At 38.3% G+C, this 21265-nt stretch overlaps 1 protein-coding gene across 3 annotated transcripts in view; it reads right to left on the bottom strand.

Moving 5' to 3' along the window:
• ZNF704 (zinc finger protein 704) overlaps window positions 1-21265 on the bottom strand; it is a 129598-nt gene that overhangs the window by 91077 nt on the left and 17256 nt on the right. For all 3 annotated transcript variants that reach the window (XM_027750452.2, XM_027750446.2, XM_027750431.2), the window contains exon 2: window positions 19515-19762. In XM_027750452.2, coding sequence (XP_027606253.2) covers window positions 19515-19762 — 248 coding nt within the window. The remainder of the gene's footprint in view (window positions 1-19514; window positions 19763-21265) is intronic.

Raw genomic sequence — 21265 nt, 5'->3', positions numbered from 1 at the left:
TATGAAGAATTGTTTGGAAGTCTCCCATGTAAACACTGAAGTCTTTGGCAATCAGCCCCCAGATCCAAATTCCTTACCTTCATTCTACCACAGTTGGAGGATACATACTTATCCTTCAATATTTACTCTCCTTATAATGTCTAACAGCTTGAACTTCTCCCTTCTCTTCACTCCACCCCCCAAACAGGACGCTTTGAGTTAATTTGGACAAAGTCTAACCAGAAAGTTTAGATTAAATAACATTGTTTAATCTCTCTATGGCACTACTTTGCCCCAGAAGATGCTAACAAAACGTGCCAGTAAAGCCTCTGCTTAAAAAAGTAATTTTAGATTTGTAATTTAGAAAAGAAAAAAAAAATTACCTAAGCTCTTCCATATTTTGTTTCCATCTGCACAAAGCAAATATTTAATGCAATTTAGTGACTAATAGAAAAAAAATTTAGCCTTTAGTGCTCAATAAGCCTCTCCAAGCAGAAAATATATAAATGAAGAGTTACAATATGTAAAAATTCTATTGATACAGAATTTCAGTGGCTTTCAAAGCATGGACAGAATGACAAAACGATGTACAGAATGGCACCTGCTTGAATAGTCAAAGCAACAGGTGCACTTTTATTATTTATCCTTAATTTTTAAAAAAAAAATCTAATTCTGTAGAAGTTATTCTGAAAATCTATAGAATATAAAACATCTTTACTGGGGAATGTGTACAGCAAGTATAACCTATTTATAACCTTTTAAGAATGGGTTTAAAAAATCTTTATGAAGTACCATAATTGCATACAAGCTTTGCTTATGTGGTTTTTCCATAATGATGTATTTTAATTTACATTTCTTTGATCTGCATAACACAAGCTTAGAGCCAAGGACTGCTGCCAGTTTCTCAGAGGCAGGGATCTAAACTGTTAGATGCAATATGGGCAGGGGCACCATCACCGGCTGCAAAAGAAGGTGCACACCCAAAACCAGAAGTGGTCAATCGGTTGTGTAACATCTGGCAGAAGTGGCACTTTAAGGAATATCTAACAATCTGTGGAATAAATCTGGCTGTGCAAGCCATGGAAAACATGCAACTGGGTACACAGGAAATATACAGAGAACATGCCAAAAATGGACTTTTTTATAAAATAAACAGGAAGACTTCAAGAGCTATGATAGTCAGAAGTAAATAGAGTTGAACAACATAGAAGAATAACCAGCAAAGAGAGGACTATGTGCCAGGTGACAGGTAGAAGAAAAATCATGGCTGAGAACAGAGTTTTCACCCTGATGTAGGTCCCAGATGTGAAAATGGGGGGGAATAGATCCCAGGGTACAAAACATGTAATCTGTAGGACAAAGCTCAAAGAGACGTTGAGGCACCAGCAGAAGTGCTGAAATGCCAGTGGACAGAGCAGTGGGCAGAAGGGCTCCCTGGCCAGTGCAGGATTTCAGAAACCATCAGAGAAGACAAAATTGCACCTTCTCAGATGTTTTCTTCGGCTGATTTATCTCTGCTTCTTTTGACTAATGGCAGACCATCATAGTTCAAATACAATTTTTTTCTCTTTGGTTCAGAAATTTCGATTATGTGGACCAAAAGAGAGGAGTTTATCCGACTGAGATTAAAGTCTTTTAAGCATTTCCACACTAGTCGATCCTTGTGATGGGATGTTTAGTTTGGAGAGTCTTGCTGAACAAAAGTATAGGACTGCAAGAGACCAGCAACATATGGTGCAGGAACCACTGATGCTGTAAAGAGCCACTAGTACCACTGTGACTGACTAACATGTATTTTTCTGCAGTACTATTTAATTTATTTATATATACTTATAAAACACTCACACGTGCTGTATAGCTCACTTTAACTCTTCCATTTTCAGTAGTTCTTCATGAGGCTGGTAAGTGTGTAACTGCAGAAAACAGTACAGGTGCTCTGAACCACTCACCTTCTAGTGCCAGAAAAGTCATCCAGCTCATTCCTCTGGCCTGAGCTGTGGAGAACATCAAACACGAAAATGTATTGTCTTACCCAAAAAATGTACCCTCCTTCTGCTACTTACTTTTATATTTGGGGTCAGGCGCAAGGGTTGGTATCACAGACACTAAGCTATTCAGAAGGTAAGCTACAATAAGAACGAATGATGCTTTTATTCTTTAAAACCTCAACTGCTGTGAAACACACTCTTCTATTGAAGACCAACCTGACTATAAAACGGGCTTTAAACCAGATGAAAACATAAAAATCTCATTTCTTCATCACTCTGGTGATGAAGATCACTCTATTAAACTTTGCTGTTTAATAATACCTCATCTGGACTGATCAGAGACTGGCAATAACCTAAAATTGCTATGTGCAGCAGGACAGATAGTTAGAATCTCCTACCAAGGCTAAAAGCTCCCTTGTGTCCATCTAGACAACTCACTTATGCCACGATTTTCAGAAAGCAGATGATTCAGTTTGACAAACTCATGCACAAGTCTCACCACAAATGCCCCTGACAACTGCAAGTCTGGGTGCTCAGCAGCTTTAAAGCCACACTTTACATGACTTGAATTAAACACCCAAAGATAAAAGGTTTTAACCAAATAAATTACATTTTCAGAATACATGCTTCCGACCATCATTTGAATCCAAATTCATTCATGGCTAGGCTTCGCGAACGAAGATTTGGGAAGGGCTCTACCTACGTTTGTTGAATCCAAATATGAAAACAAAAAAAGCATTTTAACATCTAAGAGAAACCATAGACAACCATGGACTATTTTTTTTCAAGGGCATTAGGCATACAAGGCAGGAATGGCACAGACTTTTTTGTAAGAGGAGCATAAGATTTTATATGGAGTAGAAGGTATTTTGCTTGGTGTTTCGCTTAGAGGTTTTTCCCTATTTTTCAACTCAACTTTGAGGTGAATTTTAAACAAGGGACCTTAGATGGGAAGTACAAATGGGGCATAAAAGTTAGAAACAGAAGCAGCCTGTTGGGAATCAGAAGGAGGAGGAGGGGCAGGGCTGGCAGTCAGGAAGTCTCCACTTCTAATCCTGGTACAGCCCCTGCCTTATTGGGCAGCCGCTTCCTCCTGCTGTATTTCTTCTTGAACATCTTTAAAGTGGTTTTGTTTACTGTTCTCTGTTAGTTTAGAACATGTTACTCTCTGTACAGCACTGAATCATAAAAATGCTGTACAAGCACTATTATTTTTATTGTCAGCACAGTAGCTATCCTGCACACACTGAAGCAGACTTGATGAATTTTGAAGGTATCACCATTTGAGTAATTATTTTTTTCCCAAACACAGTCATTGCTCTGTGCATGCCTGAAGTTCAGTTAAAAAGCAGAAAACATCATCCCTTCTAAATTACACAGCACACTAATTAGATGCTTAACAGTGCGCAAACATGGACAAGGGAAAATACAGGGGAAACCATTTGTACCATATGTAGCTGGCAAAGCAGCCATTCTGAGAGTGTTTAATTTTTGGATGCCATGAGTTTCAACTGGGTGACACACCTGAAAATACTCGAAAAATGGCTCTTCACTTTTAACAGTGGGTCATCTGTTCAACGATTCCCAGGTCTAACTTCAATCCAATTCCCACAGAAGACAATGGAAGTCTCCTTGCGGGGGGGGGGGGAAAGGTGATCCCCAAGACTCATCTAAACCACAGTCTTTTTGAATGCACGTCCACAAGATTTTACAGATACGTATATATTTTATCTATACTATACACACATACATACACTTACACAAAACAAATGCTTCATCAACACTGTTTTGCAGTCTTGAGTTTGTCAAAACCTATCTAGTGCATCACTATTCAAACAAACAGTAATCAAGTTTCAAAGCTGCATAGATGGATGGTTGCCAACTTCCCCCTTCCTTTAGAGTGTAAAACAATGCATCTTCTTTATACCTGCTGTAAACAAACTGCATTCAAAGCGCTGAATCCTCAGAGCAAGCAAGCCTCCCTACCTCCAGCAGTACTCTGGTGTCAGGAGCCTGTGTACATTTTGGGGAGCACACAAGGAAGGAGGTGTGGGCAGAAGGAGCAGGTGAAGCATATTAAACATCATAAAAAAGAGACAACAGTTTAAATCGCAGAGCTAGCAGTGGTGATAAGACTATTACTTTTACAAGTGAATAGCAGATATGCCTTCTCTAAACTAGTTTAGAGTGGATAAAAGCGGCCATCCTTCGGTGGATAAAGCGGCATTTCTGGGCTCCCAACCATGCATGAACTATAGCAGATTGAGTCGGGTCGAAGCTGAGCCCATATAATGCATTAACATGGAAAAACAAATGCTGGATTCAGTTTTCAGACCACATTACCTCTTTTAGCACATGAAACCACCATCAGCCTCATCTGGTTGTTCTACTCACTAACCCCACACAGGTACCAAACCAGCCGTGGAGCTCCTCTAATCCTCTTCACTACTATTTCACACTCTGTGTTAAAACTATAGAACAGAGGCAGAGGGGGAAAAATAATAATAAAGCCACAGAAAATATAGATGCTTAAAAGGCATGATCAACAAATTCCTCATGAACAACACAGAAACCACATGCATCTTTGGTTCCTGCTTGCAACATGCTCAAGGGTTTTTGCCACCGTGTGTTTCCACTGACTGGCATCAGTCCCATTCCCATCCCACACCATCCCAAATGTGACGTCCCAGTTTCCCGGAGGGTGCTTCAATCCCCTTCCCATCCCATGCCATCACAAATGTGACCCCCCAGTTTCCTGGAGGGTGCTTCAATCCCTTGCCCTCAGCAAAAGACCAGAGCCTGAACATCTATGCCACAATGAAATGGGACATCCACCCATGGAATGCTAATTTTCAACTTTATTTATGCAACCTGCATTAAATAGCATATTAAATATGATAAAATGTAACTACGTAAAATGATGGTGGAGAAGAAAAGAAGGAAAGGGTTATAGAAAGAAAAGAAGGAAGGGGTTATATTGTTCTCCATGCCCACTGGGGTATAGGGAAGATGCAATGCACGCAAAAAGCAATGAGGGAGGTTTTAACCAACGCAAAAAACTTTACTTTAACTGGCAGTAAAAATATTTAAATCCTGGAACTGACTGCCCTCCTAAATGACAATCTGTCAATAGGTGAAGACTTTTAAGAACAGATTAGAGAAACAGTTACCAAAAAGGATAAATACAACTGATTGTGCAAGACCTACATGACCCATGGAGGACCTTCCACCTGTGTTTTTAATATTCCAATGCTATAAATCATATTATGCCATTATCTATCGTATCTTTTAAACGCGTCTCTGAGGCAACAGTATTTAAACTACCAGTATAATAAATGAGCAATTACTTGGCATAGATGATGATACAGGAAATCTGGCAATACACCAGAAATAAAATATGCAGTCATGCATATCCTAAAAGATAAGAGTTTGGAGTAGTACTCAGCATATTTTTTAAACAAAACATGGTATGAGTTTAAGGTTGTTAAAATCTGTTCAAATATTTTCCATTAAAACAACAGCAATTCTCTCTATACGCAAGGCAAGGCTCTGAGGTAATGACAGCATACCGATTTTCCCATCAGGTTGAACTCTGACATGAAGAGTTTACTCTATGTACATATACACATGTATTTCAAGGAAAATCTTTACCAATCAGCATCTAGATTTCTGTAATATCTTTTATAAATTCCACAACCTTTCTCTGCAAGTTAGGTACTGCAGATGACGGTCAGACCTTTTTTTCGTCAAAATCAACTACGGAAGATGTACAAAAGGAGAGCGAATTTGCTTCATGACAGCAAGAGCAGTCCAGTGCACGTACACCTTGGCATTACTCACTCCATCTCCAGTCCTTGTCCTCCAGAGGTAGCTGCCCTACTAGGTAATAAACAATATTTTCCGAGAGCCTAAAAAAGGGCCTGGTTTGGTGTGCTGGGAGGAACGAAGATACTGTTAACCCCGTAAAATGTAATTTCCATAAGAGATATCCACTCAGGTTTGTGCAGAACTGGCAGAATGGAGGGCTCCTGTAATAGTCTAGAGATAATTATGCACGTTTTGGGTTTAAGTATAGCATGAACAAAAACCAACTCATTAGACTTAGCAGCATATACTGACAAAACGAGTTTGGGAACAGAGGAAATTATCCATCTGTTCATAATGGTTCTTCTCCAGGTTTTTTGTTGTCTATCTTTCACTTGGCTTGTAGGGTTTGGTTTGGGGTATTTTGTTTGGCATTTTTAGATTGTTTTTTTTGTTCTGTTTGTTTGTAGTTAGAAAGATAAGCTTCTTCAAAGTCTAGTGTTTTCTTTATGTTGTACTGTTTACAGACATTGGAAACAATTTGTCCCTCACTGCTTACATAAAGAAACTAATGTGTATGTTGTTTGTGGCCTCACCACCGGTGTTACTCAGCAAATTTTAATTATCCTGTTGGTGATTTAGAGTTCTGTAGAAACATATCCTAGCATGTATACACATCTGCCCTTGCTTATTAAAGTCTGTTAGTTTTGGCTAGCTCACATACATGAATATACTTCCCAACAACCAAAGCAAATTTTGAACTTCAGTCTGTTGTTCACTGTTTTCTCCTGAACAAAAATTGGGTATAATCAGCTTATATAACAAATGTTGATAATTTCACAAAAACAGTAGTGAAAAAATGACAACTAGGTTCATGTATGTAGTTAGCCAGATTTGCTTTTTCCCCAGCTACTTCCTTCCCTCTATGAGCTTGAACAGCTCTTGGGAGCCTTCCTTTGCAATGTGGTGGGGCAGGCAAAGGCTACCTGGATATTTTCCAGGCACACAAATATACTCAATGTATAATATGAGAACCATGTAATTCCTGAATTCAGTACAATACCATTTATCCCACACACTGTTTAGAGAATACATCACATAAGCATGAGGAGATTTGAGGTATATCCTTTGGAGAGGAAGAAAAATGTTTTCCTCACTGGAACTGAAGGGAATATTTTAGAAGTCCAACTATGAAAAATATAAAGTATTCAAAAGAAGGCAGGTTTGGAGAGTTGCTGGCGTTCTTAAGGGATGGCTAGAGAAGAGGCATACCCCCCAGAAGGAACCTGGGGAGAACAAGTGGGAGGAAGAGAATACACAGCGATAGGTGGGAGGTTGTAGAGCACAGCGAGTCAACAGATTTTACAAAGCAGGAGGGGACTCCAGGCCAGACGCTTTTAACTTCTCATGACATCAAGGGATACATTTAGCTCAGACAAGCTTTAAGTTTAAAAAGTAGGTAAGGCAGAAACACACAGAATGGCTTAGTATTTGCCCTCTGATATAGGGATGAACAGAGGGAGAGCTTGTTTTCAGTTTTGAAGTCTGATTAAAGATTTTATCTTCCATAATTCCTGCTTCTGATATATTTGATAGCAAGGAAGTAAGCCATACTTCTAGGACCACCGAGAGGCAAATACCAACAAAGCCAGCAGCACTTTAAATAACACTGATGGTGCTGAAGTACTGTGATTAACTGAAGTTCCTTTATGAGGATTGTATTTTACCAGGCATATACAATAAAAACTGCCTAGGAGCCAGGGTCTCCTCAGTTGTACCCAGGCAGTCCCCTCCATCTCAGGGGGATTTCACCAGTGACAGGAGGCCAACATCTACTTCTGTGGAGGCTGAGCTGCAACCATGACCCTGAGGGGCAGCAACTGCTGAGACCTCAATCCTTGTCCCACAGAAGGAAGCCATGGCTGTGCTGGGCAGCACTGGTAGGTGGGACATCTACTGAGCCCTCATGGTTTCTTTAACAGAAACTATATTTTTCCCCGGCTCATAAATCCAACTTCCCACTGCAGACTGCTGCCTCTCATATTCCTCTGCCATAATAATGACAGGCAAACTCAACACTGTGAACAGTCTGCATGTCGGCACAACAGGTTGTCAAAAAAAAAAAAAATCCCAAGGGAAAAAAAACAAACAACCAAAGATAACTAAGAACATTTGCTGCATAATGTAATTCAAAGCTTCTATCTGTAGGACCAATACAAGCCATGTTTATTATGTCTTAAATTAAGATGTGAAAGCTTGGTTATGCACTGCTTTATTGTTAAGGATTTATTATAAGTGTAATGCATATCTAGCTGAGTAAGACCCGTATTACACATTCAATGTAGATTTTCTCTCCAAGCTTTTTATTCAGATCAGAACACAATAAAATGACAAAAATGTGCATTACTCTGCACATAATTCCTTCAGAGATTAGCAAGAGAAGACTCACGCATCTTCCTTTGTAATACTTTAAATTTCTGTCAACATCATGATAAAATATATACCACAAAATACAAATCAGTGTAACCACAAGCCTTTTTATATGACATATTTTACAGGGCTTTCAACATCAATTAGAATTTTACTATTGCTATTATTATTCCTCTGACTTAAAAGTACTCTAGCTAGGTAGAAGTAGAAATATTAGTTTATAAAGGTTAAATATCAGCAAGACATTTCTTAAGATATAACAGATGAAGGCACAAGTATGTCACCAAACACATGCTTACCCTCCACTTATATATATATATATATGTATGCATACATCCATAAACATATTATTTAATAGTTACTCTGCACTTACTGTGAGAACTACTCATCCGTAATCTTGGAGCCAAGGGCCCAGTGCACCCTATGAAAGCAACTACCATTATGTAAAATAAATTAAGCAACAGTGAGAAGCAAGGGATACCATGAGGATGCCCCACACTAATAGCCTTGGTATGTGGAGAGAGGAGGACAAATCATTTAGTCCAAGAGGACACTGACATGGGTCCATGACTTCAGGACACAGTTCTCAGGAGTTAACAAGCTAGGAAACAGCAGCCAAAATATTCTTTCTCAATCATCAGCACAGACCTACCAGGAAGTGACATCAACCCTTTTTTTCACACTCACTTCTCATTAGAAATAAATATAAAAATAGGCCCAGCACACTCTCTTCATCATCTTTTCCCTTCTCACCAAGCCAGGTGAGGAACCCCCTCACACCAAGCCATCAGGTGCACAGTGCAGCATGTGGCACTCTGTGTGTGTATAGGAAAGTACTAATTACCCTTTTTAACAGCTCATTTCACTGCCTGCCTCAGCTTAAAGGGAGGAACAAATTGGACATACACACTGAAAACAAAAGAGATCATTCAAATTAAGGTGAAGGGGGGAAAGCAGGCAGACGAACGCGAGGGAGCACAAGTCTGGGAACACAGTATAGGATGAATGTCCTTCACGTACAAAATTAAGTAAAAAACTACCAAGTATTTTAATGGAGGTTTTCCTGGAGAAAGCATTACCTAAACACAGGCTTAATTTCATTGTAAAGCTGACAATAACAACAGCACGTCTACTGGTGGAAGTATCACTCTTTGTTCTTCCTCAAACAAACAGCCATGACATTAAGTTTTGAGTAACAAACCAAATTAAATTAGGAGCAAATACGAGCAACAGGTACAACAACTTACAATATAAAGAATAATTTTTAAAAGCATCAATTGGCTATTGACTCCATTTACCATCTGGAATACTGCTGTTACTATAAAAAAATACAGGTGTCAACATAGTAGCAGCCTCAGTGCAGTATGCTGGTGTTGATGCTGCAGAGGACAATTAGGATTAACACAGCTCAGGTGTCCCAGGGGCTTCTGGTAGAGTCCTGGAGAGAAGGATGGACAACACTCTGCTACTGTATTTTGACAATGCTGTTCTATACTTTTTGCTCAGTTCCCCAAGAAGGTTATTTTGAAGATGTGGTTATCAAACAAACCATTTCACATACATAGCCAGTAAGAGAGAATGTTTTATCCTAAAATGAGAATGAACAAATGTTTCTAAATATTGGTTCTATGCAAAGTGTAAAGATACATTTGCTTGGGAATGTTATTTTTAGTAAAATGTCTCATTTCATTTTTTACTCTATGGATGGAAGAGCAAGGTATTTTGGGATGTACTTTCTCTGCTGGGACAACTAACAGCAGAACTTCATATTTTACACACAGCTTCCTCCTTGTCCTCTGAAGATGCTACTACCTCGCTTCTGTTCACTGGGTACCAAGCACACATGACCCGAGGTCACTTGTCAGATACAGTATCAGATCACCAGCAGGAATTCTTGTGGTAGAATTTAAATACAGACCCATGCAAAACTGCAAAGCTCCCTATATATTGAGCTCAACTAGCATACATGAACGACAAAAACTGGTTTTTATTGTTGGCTTGAGAAAACTATAATCAGCTTAACTCTTGCGAACTTCCAAAAAGCAACTGTTCATCCAGGTATGGAACTAGGCTTTCCACAGGGAACAAAAGCCATGCTGCAACTCATATGCCCTACATATACGGTACCATGTTACCAAGTGCTGCTTCAGTAACAAAATCACAGGGTTTTTTTATTTACAGACCAGCAAATGACCAAAACTTGCAGAGGCTTCATGCAGACCTTATGTATCTAGCAACACTTCTGTTCCATCTTTTTCCAAAAATGATCAGGGAGAGGGAAGAGTCATAGCTTATATTAAACCATGCAGATCAGTAAAACCACAAGATGATGTGGTTCTGCTTCAAATAAAAATAACCCTTTAGAAATAAATGTCTAATTTACGTACATATTCTAATCTAGATATTGTTATTTCAAAGTGATAAGTGTTCCATTCTTTGACAATGCTCCTATTGTAACAAAAACTGAAGTAGTAATAGGCAAAACAGGTATCTGATGCGTATAAATCACCATATACTAGAGATTAGAAAATATGTCTTATAGATATAAATAAAAGACACCTTAAAATAGCCTTTCATCTATTGAAACCAGTTATACAGCTTACATAGCACAAGAAAAAAATAGGGTTATATGAGTTCCACTGTAGTGTAGTTCTCTTAGGGATACAAACAAAACACTTACAACTCGCCCTACACAAGCATATTACTATACATGGAGAAAAGTCACGCTTTCTACCTCCTTTTTTCAAAATCTGTAAAATTAATGTTTTCATGTAGATGATACTAAAGGAGTTAAGAGAAAAACTTCTAAAAATATTTTACAAATAACAGTCAGCAATACAACTGCTCGCAGAAAGGCAGGCTTCATGTCTTGCTGACCTCAATGATATAACATCAAATACCACTGCATAAACTAGGATATTTTAGTTTTATAGCATTTAAATAAAATTACAGCTATGAACACAGCTATGATGTGGGTATTCTGTGTAACCACATATACGGTAGCCCATTCTTGCACGTTTCACAGATACACAAGTTACAAACCACAGACCCACTGACTTTTTTCTTTTTCTCAGCACAGATGGCATTTCAAGAGGAATTTTTTTTGTGCCACAGCTAACACGAACCACAAAGAAATTACTCTTATTGAATATTGCCTGCTGTTGAAGAGTGTTTTGAAATTACACTCAATTTTTTAAGGGAACTGAAGAGCTAAGAACAAACCATGCATTCACATCAATGGCTAACAGATAGAGCAGCAGTGCTGACTGAATGCAGCTCTTCATGAACCAGTGTCTAATGGTTGCTGCAGATTAGGGACATATTTTTCCTCTGTGCCATTTTAGAGGATTTCATTGAAATTTGCTTGGAAATGAGATCATTGTCTGTTGGCAACTTCCATCACACAGATAAAATTATGTAGCGCTTTGTCTTGGCTACCAGTGGAAGAAGATTTTAAAAAGAAGTAGTTGCACTTCAATAGATGAAGACAGATCTTTCTCAGCAGTGCTTTGAATATGGGATTTCCTAGAGAAATGGGAAACTTAGTTACAGGTGTATGTATACATGCACAAGCAAAGCCTTCTTTTGAAAATAATAATTACCTAAAATAATAGAGACTCCAATGTCAGGCAATACAGCAACTTAGCATTACCACACTTAACTGCACAATCAAATTTTCACACATTTTATTTTTCACTGGGTAGGTAGCTAGTCTACAGTTAAAAATATGGACACTAACACTGGTCAAAAAACCATATGGCTAAAGTCACCAGATGGTGTTAGAACTTCCCTCCTCTAGCATTAATACTATGGAAACCTGGGAACAATGAACTAAGAGGTCTGTGTGATGACCAGGTGCTACAAAAAGCCCCACCAAACAGCCACTATTTCTTGAGAAGAAAGCTTCATCCGTATTCTTGTTAGGTCTATCACTTTTACATCACGTCCTGATCTCACAGGACCAAGTACAGTAAACCAGGCTCAAAGACTACAGTCATAGTTGCTTTTATACCAAATTGTGTGAGAATCACTATGTAATGCAATATTACAAGTACAGAACAGCAAAAGCATTTTGCTTTATTAATGAGTTTCCTATTCCTGCTGCTTTTAACATTACCAGGAAAAAATACCTCAAGAGTAACATTAGCTAATCCAAAATTTACACTTTAACAAGTATACTATGTTGTCAAAATCCTGATGGATAGGCCAGCCAGAGTATCCAAGGCAAGTGGTGAAAAAATAAAATTGTGCTAGTGACAGACTGCTGTAACTGTAACTGTAGTTGTAACCGATTGAATATCATGGGGATGTCAGTAACACAGTCAAGTATGAGATATCTAGAAACACTCAGATCTGCACACAGCACAACACAAAGGAGAGAAATGGGGAAACTGACAAAAGTCCACTGAAAACCAAAGAGAGATTATGCACAATTTCAGAGTAAATTTTTCTACAGCTGAGAATGTTACACCTTTTTCAAAAAACAATCCTATCCAACGTGTTGCTGTGGCTCTCTGGCAGTGGGGACTTCTGAATGGTAATTCCTGAGTCTGTATCACTCAGCTATGAAACACAAGCTCAACCATGCCAGCAGTCAGCCACCTTAGAATGGGACAGCCTTACTATGTTCCCCAGCACTCTTGAGACTTGATCCATCTCACCACTTGAAAGGTGAGTTTCCAACAGTTTGCAAGCTGTCAGGAATGCTGTCATCTCTCTCAACATCATGAGAAGCTGGTTCAGCTATCATAGCAACAAATACTATGCACAATCTGGCAAGCAACCTGGAAGATGGCCTTCCAGTAATAAAGCAAGGTGACTTCTGGAGCTATGGTTTGGCTCTGCAGTAACTACTTGCAGAGTTTTTATTTGCAATTTAATCTACAGTTTTCAATGAAGTTTTCGCTACACTGCTTTTGCTGCAGTCAGATGAAAGGGATCTATAGTTAAAAGGATGTATACAGTCCTTCTAGAATGCAAAGAAAACAGCATCAAGAAATAGGTTTTTATTTCAAAATGTGCTAACAGACCAGTTCTCTGATTGCTCTTTGGATAAGTCTCTTTTTTCCCACTAAGATCCTAGAAGGCACCACACCTTTTTGTAGCAGACCATGATGGCAGTTTACCATCAATATTAAACATAATCAAGCTCTAATGACTGCTTGGGTGAAATTCAGTCAAGCTGCACACATATTTAACTAAAGAAGTCTAGCAAAACAAAGCAACAATTTACTACCTGAATAATTAGGTGGTGTGGGTAATTGGAGAAGCTGCTTTCAAACGTATGGTATTGCCAACTATCAGCACTTTTACAGAAGCCCTGAAATATGGGAATGACTGTGAGTAATTCTCATTACAGAAAAACTATCAAACAGCCAAAGTTTCTAACTGTCATGGATGTAGAGAAAATGAAATTTAAGCAACAGGAGCACCCAGCCTATAGGATGCTGAAAAAACTTGAAGAAAACCTCACATCTCAATGAAGTGCTTTTGGGCTAGCAGGAAAACTAGAGAACGCAGAAGCTCACAGGGTTAGAGTCAACAAAGCTGAAGCACAGCTTGGTTTCTCCGCCTCTTGTTTTCATCCAGTTTCATTGAAAGGCCTCAGCAGCCAACAAATAGTTGATGCCCTCTGAAGTTGCCCCATCAATCCCCTCTGCAAAAATTGTGAGAGATATAGGAAAGGAGCTCCCCCAGCTGAACTAAAACAGATGGAGAAGAATAATAGAAGACAATCTCTGAAAAAACACCACCTCTAGATAAACAGAAAAGCACAACTTGATCATCAGGCTCTTCCCTCTGCAAGCAGATTGGGAAGTCCTCCTAGTGAGGTTATCATAGTTAAGCAGATACTGCTTTTGATCTTGGAGTCAGGCTCCTGGAGATTTCTGGCTAAGAAAATATGCAAATGTTTCCACTGGAATGCATGATGCATAATCAGTCATGCCCAGCAGGCCTTATGGATCAACAACACACTCTCTAATCAAATGGCTGCCCAGAGCTATGTTCCTGGAGAGACCAGGCAAGAAAATAATTTAGGGATGAAAATACATCACTGTCTGTACTGTTTCCTTATAATGATGGTCAGAAAACACGGCTGCAACACATTTTGCCCCAACTTTCTGTAGCTATTCTAGAAGATCTAAAGAGGTAATGTCAGAGAGAATTCCTAGAGATATTTATTTCAATTATTTCACATATTCTTCATTAAATTATAAACTAATTAGTAGATAAAATATAGGTACATGAATAAAAATTATTTTTGCAGTAATTGAGCAGCTTTTTCAATACAGAAGCAACTGAAGATAGTAAAATCCAATATATTGTCATGGCATATGTCACTTCTTAGTAACAGTGAACCAGAAGAGCACAAAAACTAGGTTTTAAGCACAATAATTATTTTAACACTATATAAGGAAGTGCTTAAGCAGCTGAGGTTTAGCATTGGTTTGTCCTTTAAGAGCACAAAAAATGTAGAAAAAGGTAGTTAGAAAGCTTATCTTTTATTCTTCTTTTCAGGGACAACAGAGTACAGTAGGACTGGGGAAAAGAAGAATGATGTGATATAGTAATACAAATTTCACAATATTTTGAGGTCATCTAGCAAAAGGTTAACAAAAGCAAAACTATTCAAACATTCCCACCCATCAGAAGGATAGAAGTGATGCCTTCCCAGTTCCTTCTGGGACACCCAAAGGACACCACTTATGACACTAACGCATTTAAGTTTTGAAGGGTTTCCAAGTACCACTCATCAAAACACTTCTGTCTTAAGGGTCCTTTAACCCCATCACCATTTCCAGACATTTATTCCCACATTTTACTTTAAAAAAGGGAACTTCATCCCTTGTTCTCCATTGCTCACTCTTCCATCCTTATTCCTCCAAGATGCAGAAGTCGTTCCCCGTGTATGTGGCCTGCACTGGGTCCCTACTCACACGCTCACATCCCCTGTACCAGCAGTCCAGGCTTTTTCACATCTTTCTTTTTAACTTTCTTTGGAACTAAGTCTGCATGATGGTAAGTAACCGGTGAAAATACAAATAAGCAAGAAGCCTCTGTTAACTTCCACACCGTTGCCTACTGGGGACATCATCTCTGATTATATCTGACCTCTACAAATGTAGCTGCCTGAAACACTGGTGGACCTGGGCTTGTTTCTGCCCACCAGACAAGGTGATCAGTCCCTCAGTGACACCGTCTCTTTACGAAATGACCTTTCACTACTCAGATTCGTGCATCTGGCTGTGTTTGATTGCTGTTTGAACTGGAGGTCAACCTAAAGCATATTTTCCTCTGTTCTACAGATAACATCTCAATTCTCAGAGATAATTGCAGTTCACAGTTGAGTGGTCAGATTGCTTTCTCCAAGACTGCAGTCCTTTATGCATCAAAACTACCAATAAATTTACACTTTAAAGGGAAAGTAAGGAATTCAAATTTCCTTATTATATCAATTCATTTACTCAAGAGTTTCAGAAATAGGAAAGCTATTTAACTCATATAAATTTTGTTCAAAACGATCAAATGAAGACATATGAAAAGGGAAAGACTTAATGTTGTTAACCTGTCATTTCATTTTTGCATTCCAAACATAAAAATCATTAAGAAAAAAATCATTAAGAAAAAGTCATAGTCTCCTCCTGTTTTAATCTAAAAGATACTTCCAGTAGACCACCTAACATAGAGAGAAAGGTCCACAGTATTTTTGCAAGATGAAACAGAAAATATAAATAATGAACTTAAAAATGTAATTTAATTTCAATCTTAAAATTCTCCTGCATGCAATAATATATTTATTTCAGGTCTGCTGCACTTAGCCTGACACTATTACATTAAAGAGCTGTCCTATGAAGCACCCTGAATACGTCACAATTTCAATGGTAAAACATCTCCTTTGTGCAGCAGGGACTCCAGTTCAGGTACTTCTTCCAAATATAACAACAGAAGAACCTGAACCCACACCTGCCAGGTTCCAGGTAAGTGCATAACTATTGAGCTATTAAACAGTATGGATCTACCCCTTCTCTCCAGATATCATTAAAAGCCAAAACCCTGAAGTGTCCTTTGTTTCCATTGGTTTCCTCTTCTCCTGCATGCGCACATCAGACTGATGTAGCACATGTAGAAGAACATGTGCCACTTGCTCTACAGTTTCATCTCCTGTATTTTCAGAACACCTGACTACCATTCACCTAAAACACTAGGACTGAGCTAAGATATTTTCACATTTCTAAAATTTCAGAGTCTATAAGCAATAATGAAGGCCTGGCAACTGAATGTCTCAAACAAACACTTACTATGCTGGTGTTTTCTGAACTGTTATTTTAGATACAGTGCCTCACAAAGATTTCCATTCTTATTCACTGAGACCCTTAAAAACAGATAAGAAGGGATAGACTTTGTTTCATTTTGTGGTCAAAATGAAGCATGTTTATCCATGCTCTTACCAGCTATTTTTGCAAATACTTTTTCAGAGCTCTCTTGGAGATACTCATATGCCCATGTTAATAAGAAATCTGCAGTTTGGTAAACTTCTGTCTCAAAATCACTTAAATATTGTCTTGGGTTTAGTGGGATACTGTAAAATTTAATGTTACCCTTTACTTCAGCATAAGAAGTGAAAGAGTAACCCCCTCAGCTCCACTAGGGTTTTAAAACAAAATAAATAGTAAGCTTCATTTCTATAGCATTTTCCTATTTCAAAATAATAGATGATTTTTTTTTGTAAAGAGGGTGTATGTAGCAGTAAGAAACTGAAGACCATATTAAAGCCCTTATTTCTCCCATGCCTTTTTAAACATCATCTGATTAATTCAAGATGATCTTCCACAATTGGTTGTGACCAATCTGCAATGGTAGATGGATGTTCCCATCAGAGGAGAGGACAGTCAATCCAACAACTCCTGCTAGGCAGCAAAGGGAGGAGGAATTCACCTCTGAGGAACATGCAACTCTATCAGCACAGTTCTACACAGAAGAGTGGAAGGAAGGACGCAAGAGAATTTCAAATGCATGGACACTTCTTGGAGAATATGATTTAGAGATCAAACTGTGCTGCACAGGAAGAGAAACCGAGCACTTCCTTCATTACAACAACAAATATTTAGGAAGATCTCCAAGCAAAGGTTTAAGTGTTCTTCCTGTCTGTTATGGACAAATGGTTCAATAACTCACCTCAGATTAAAAGTAAAACTTGACCCTGACTGCAGAAATGTAGCAAGAATGACCAAAATGTTTATTATGCTATTGAATTTAGACTCTAAGTTTGTTTTCTATTTCATTCTCTAATTCTTCTAATTCTGGAGCTCAACCTGGATGTCTGAAAACATGCAACAACATAATATGGTAATTTTTCTGTTCCCAACAAAATACAGAAACAAAGAACAACTTTAGAAGACACCTTTGCAAATGAACTTACATCCTATCATCAGAAGTAGCCTGTGCTCACAACTGGTGTCACAATTAACCTTAAGAAGGCATTAAAGATATTTATTCATCCTCTTTTCCAGCTCATTCGGGAAAAAATATCCATCCCTCCAAGGAAGGATGATCTTGCAGCTATGGGAAATGGGAGCTCGACTAGTACTTCAAGTGGATTATCTGCATGAAGTCACACAAAAATATACTTAAATCTTGTACTTTATCTGTCTGAATTGTTAAATGGAAATGCTAACATATGGTTTGAGTTGGCCTGGGTGACTTCCTGAGGTCCCTCCTGACCTAAATTTTCTGGTGATCCTATTTGCTTTGAGACACACAGGATGAATGAGAAGGGCACTCAGACATTATGGGGCTGATTAATGGGGAAAATCTCAGATAAGTATCTTAATATTTTCATGTTTTTAGCACATAGCTTTTTACTAGATTTTTATGGGGGAAAAATCTTGTCAAAATGCACATGAACTCTGTGTTTTTCAGAAGTGTCATCTATGAGATCCAGAGGAAAACAACAGTCATCCTGTTCTGGATGATATGGCAGAACCTGCTGGTTTATGTTGTTTTTTAGAAAGCCAACAAACCGAAAAACAACTAAGCATTCATTTTGACTACAAATTTTTTTAGTGGCACTATAAAATCAAAAAGCCTTTCACTGAATATTATGTGCAAGTTAAACTCCCAGGCAGGTTAAGAAAAAAAATCTTTGCAGACAGACTGATGCCAACATGAAATCATTAACAAAAAAAAGAAGCAGCACTTGTCATCTTGCAATGCAGATTATCCAATTTATTGTCAGTTTTTCACCAATGATAGAAAAGACTGTGTTCAGCATTACTGCATATGCTTCTTTTATATTAATGTTCAGCATTTCCTAGAGGAGTCATTCCCTTTCTCTTTCAAAGCAGTAACGTCTTTCTGAGAAGTTCAAGGTTCTAGACTCTGTATTTCTGAAGGGCCTTCACTTTAAATCACTAGCCAGTATTAAATTCTCAGTTTCTCCAGATTATCCTTCTCTCTTACTACTATTCCACTTAAATATGAGGAAGAAAAAAACCCAGATAAATATACCTTGAATTTCTTGCTGTGATATACGTCAGGCTCAGATTAAAGAACAACTATTTTTTTCAAAATAATTCACTATAAATTGAGTGTAATGCACAAATGCAAATGCTGAAGACACAAACATGTATGTGCATTTACAACAGATCCTCAAGGAATTAATTAAGAAATTAAAGGAATTAAATAGCAATACCAAAATCCCCAAATCCCCCTTTTGCATAAATTTGATTTCCCTGCACTTGTCTTTCCTCACCACAGTTTTCTATGAACCCTTTTCCTAGACCACATTATGACCCAGATGTATACCCATACAGGGACATAACAGAACATAAGATACCACATCCTCACTATGCACTGCACACTCCCATGAGTATAAAGCGCTTGCAAGTATGACAGTAAAAATATTTTAAAAAATAAATTGCTAGCAGGTAAGATGTTTCTGTGTCTAATGTAGAAGATTACTTCTCAGGGTGATGCTGGGTCAACAACCTCTTCCTCTTAAGATACATCCTCTTCTGCAATTACCTCAGCTACAGCAGGTTCTAAAAGTAAAAACATTAAAAAAGAAATACAAAGTCCTACTCTGCACATGGTCTCAGTTTCTGCTACTAATGTCTTTAATTTTCTAGCAGATCTCTCAAATAGGGGAGTTGTGAGTGACTTAGGACTGCCTGGGCACGAATACTAGTCTTAGCAGTTCGTAGTGCTATTTACAAAACTTGCATCTAATATCCCATTAAAAAAAAAAGACATGGAAAAAAGGGAAAAAAGCTTAAAAGAAAACATAGCAAAAAAAACTCCAACTCTTCTTACCTTGCTGGAGGCACATCAATATTTGAAGAAACAACCTTGCGCTTCTGTTCCAGAAGACAAACAGAACGAGTGTTTTCCTTTTCATACTCATGAGCTCTATTTAGTTTTTTGGTCTCTGCTGTTTTTAAATCTTCCTCCTTTGTGGTAAACAGGAGAAACTGTTGGTCTGGCAGTTTTTGACTGATGTCACTTTTTACATCCTCCTGTTGAAATGCAGGGAAGGTCATTTCACGCTTGATGTTGGCTGCCTGAAAAATTGAAAGCAATTATTAAATTTTCCTCTAATTCTCCTAAAATGTAAGGGGGGGGGGATCCAATACCCACAGGCATTTATTTCTAATTAGTTCTCTGAATTAGTGAATACCATTTGTTTGCCCTTCATAAATTCAGACACTGCCATTAAGTTCTCAACAGTGCTGAAGACTACCCAGGAAAACAAGCAATTCTAGTCCATTTGGTAAAGCAATCATTTACCTCTCAATGTTAAATGAAAAAGGTATTTGAATCAGTATTTGAATTAGAATGTTGGAAACCACATTATATACAACATATCTTTAATGTACACACATCCATGCTGCATAACTATGGAAAAGAAATCGTAGCTGCCCTCCTAAAATTCCAGAAAAAAGTCAGACTTTATCCACATAAAAGGCAACCAAGAAACTAAAGTGCTTCTCAGAGCCACTTACTGGATTCCTTTGGAAATGAGCATTTCTCAGGAGCAGAAAAATAATTTGCTATGATCCAACTCAGCTGTCAGAAGGCAAAGGGGAGCGAGTGATATCAGCAGATCTCCATAAGGAGCCTGTCCAGCAATGAGGAGCACTCTCTGCTTACCAGCACTTCCCAGATCTTCAGGTCTGCTGCTTCCCATAAGCAAAAACTACCTAAGCAAATAGGTATCTTAACAAATACACTACCTCTCTGGACTACAATGTGTTGGTGTTTATAAAGCAAACTATTGCGGGGTTGCATTGAAGAGCCTGGAAAGCCATCAGAACCAAGCCACTCCATCTTCCCAGCAACCAAAACAAAGCCCAGGATCTAGATTTTCCTCTGAAATGCCGTTTCCTGGCCAGCTACACTCCCCAGCTTCGTGAAGGCAGGCCCATCTGGCAGACAATGTCTCTACCCAACTCAAACAGCCAAGCAAAATATGGCCTGGCATAATGGCCCACCTTGAACAGAGGCACTTCCACGCAGGTAGTGCCACATACGCTATCTCAGACAAATCCAGGCACCTTCTAGGACTGGCAAACTGGATTTTCAAATACTTGTAAATTATTGCTGATCTTTACGGTGGAGATATCCATGCTGTGTTGCCCTCAGATAGTAAGAGCATCAATAAACTGAAATTCCTATGTCAACTCTTCCCCCTTATTCCTCCTTTTCATCATCCAAAAAAATTATTCAATGTCCCTATGTATATATTTATGCATAAAGATATATTCCTCCCTCCATAAATCTCTCTCCATAAATCTTTTATATCTAGCAGGTATAAAAATGGTGCAAACAATTTTAAGTTCACAGGAAAGACATTCTTGCCAAGGTAATTTTGTTTTGTTCGGTGAAGTATATTGAATCACTAACGCATAAATACTTAGGGGTGATGATTTAATTGCTTCTAGTGCTTCCACTGAAGGGCTTTTAGCAGTTTCTTCAAGAACAAAACAAGAATTGTTACTTTATGAATGTAAATAGTAGAAAGAATTAGTCACTTTACACTTCTTCACACACAAACAGATGACACA

This window comes from Pipra filicauda, unplaced genomic scaffold, assembly GCF_003945595.2.
Source record: "Pipra filicauda isolate LSUMZ 115617 unplaced genomic scaffold, ASM394559v2 scaffold400_size1120237_pilon, whole genome shotgun sequence".
NCBI lineage: Eukaryota > Metazoa > Chordata > Aves > Passeriformes > Pipridae > Pipra > Pipra filicauda.
Note: the sequence above shows the minus strand (reverse complement) of the source record. Positions and strands in the feature narration are given on the sequence as shown.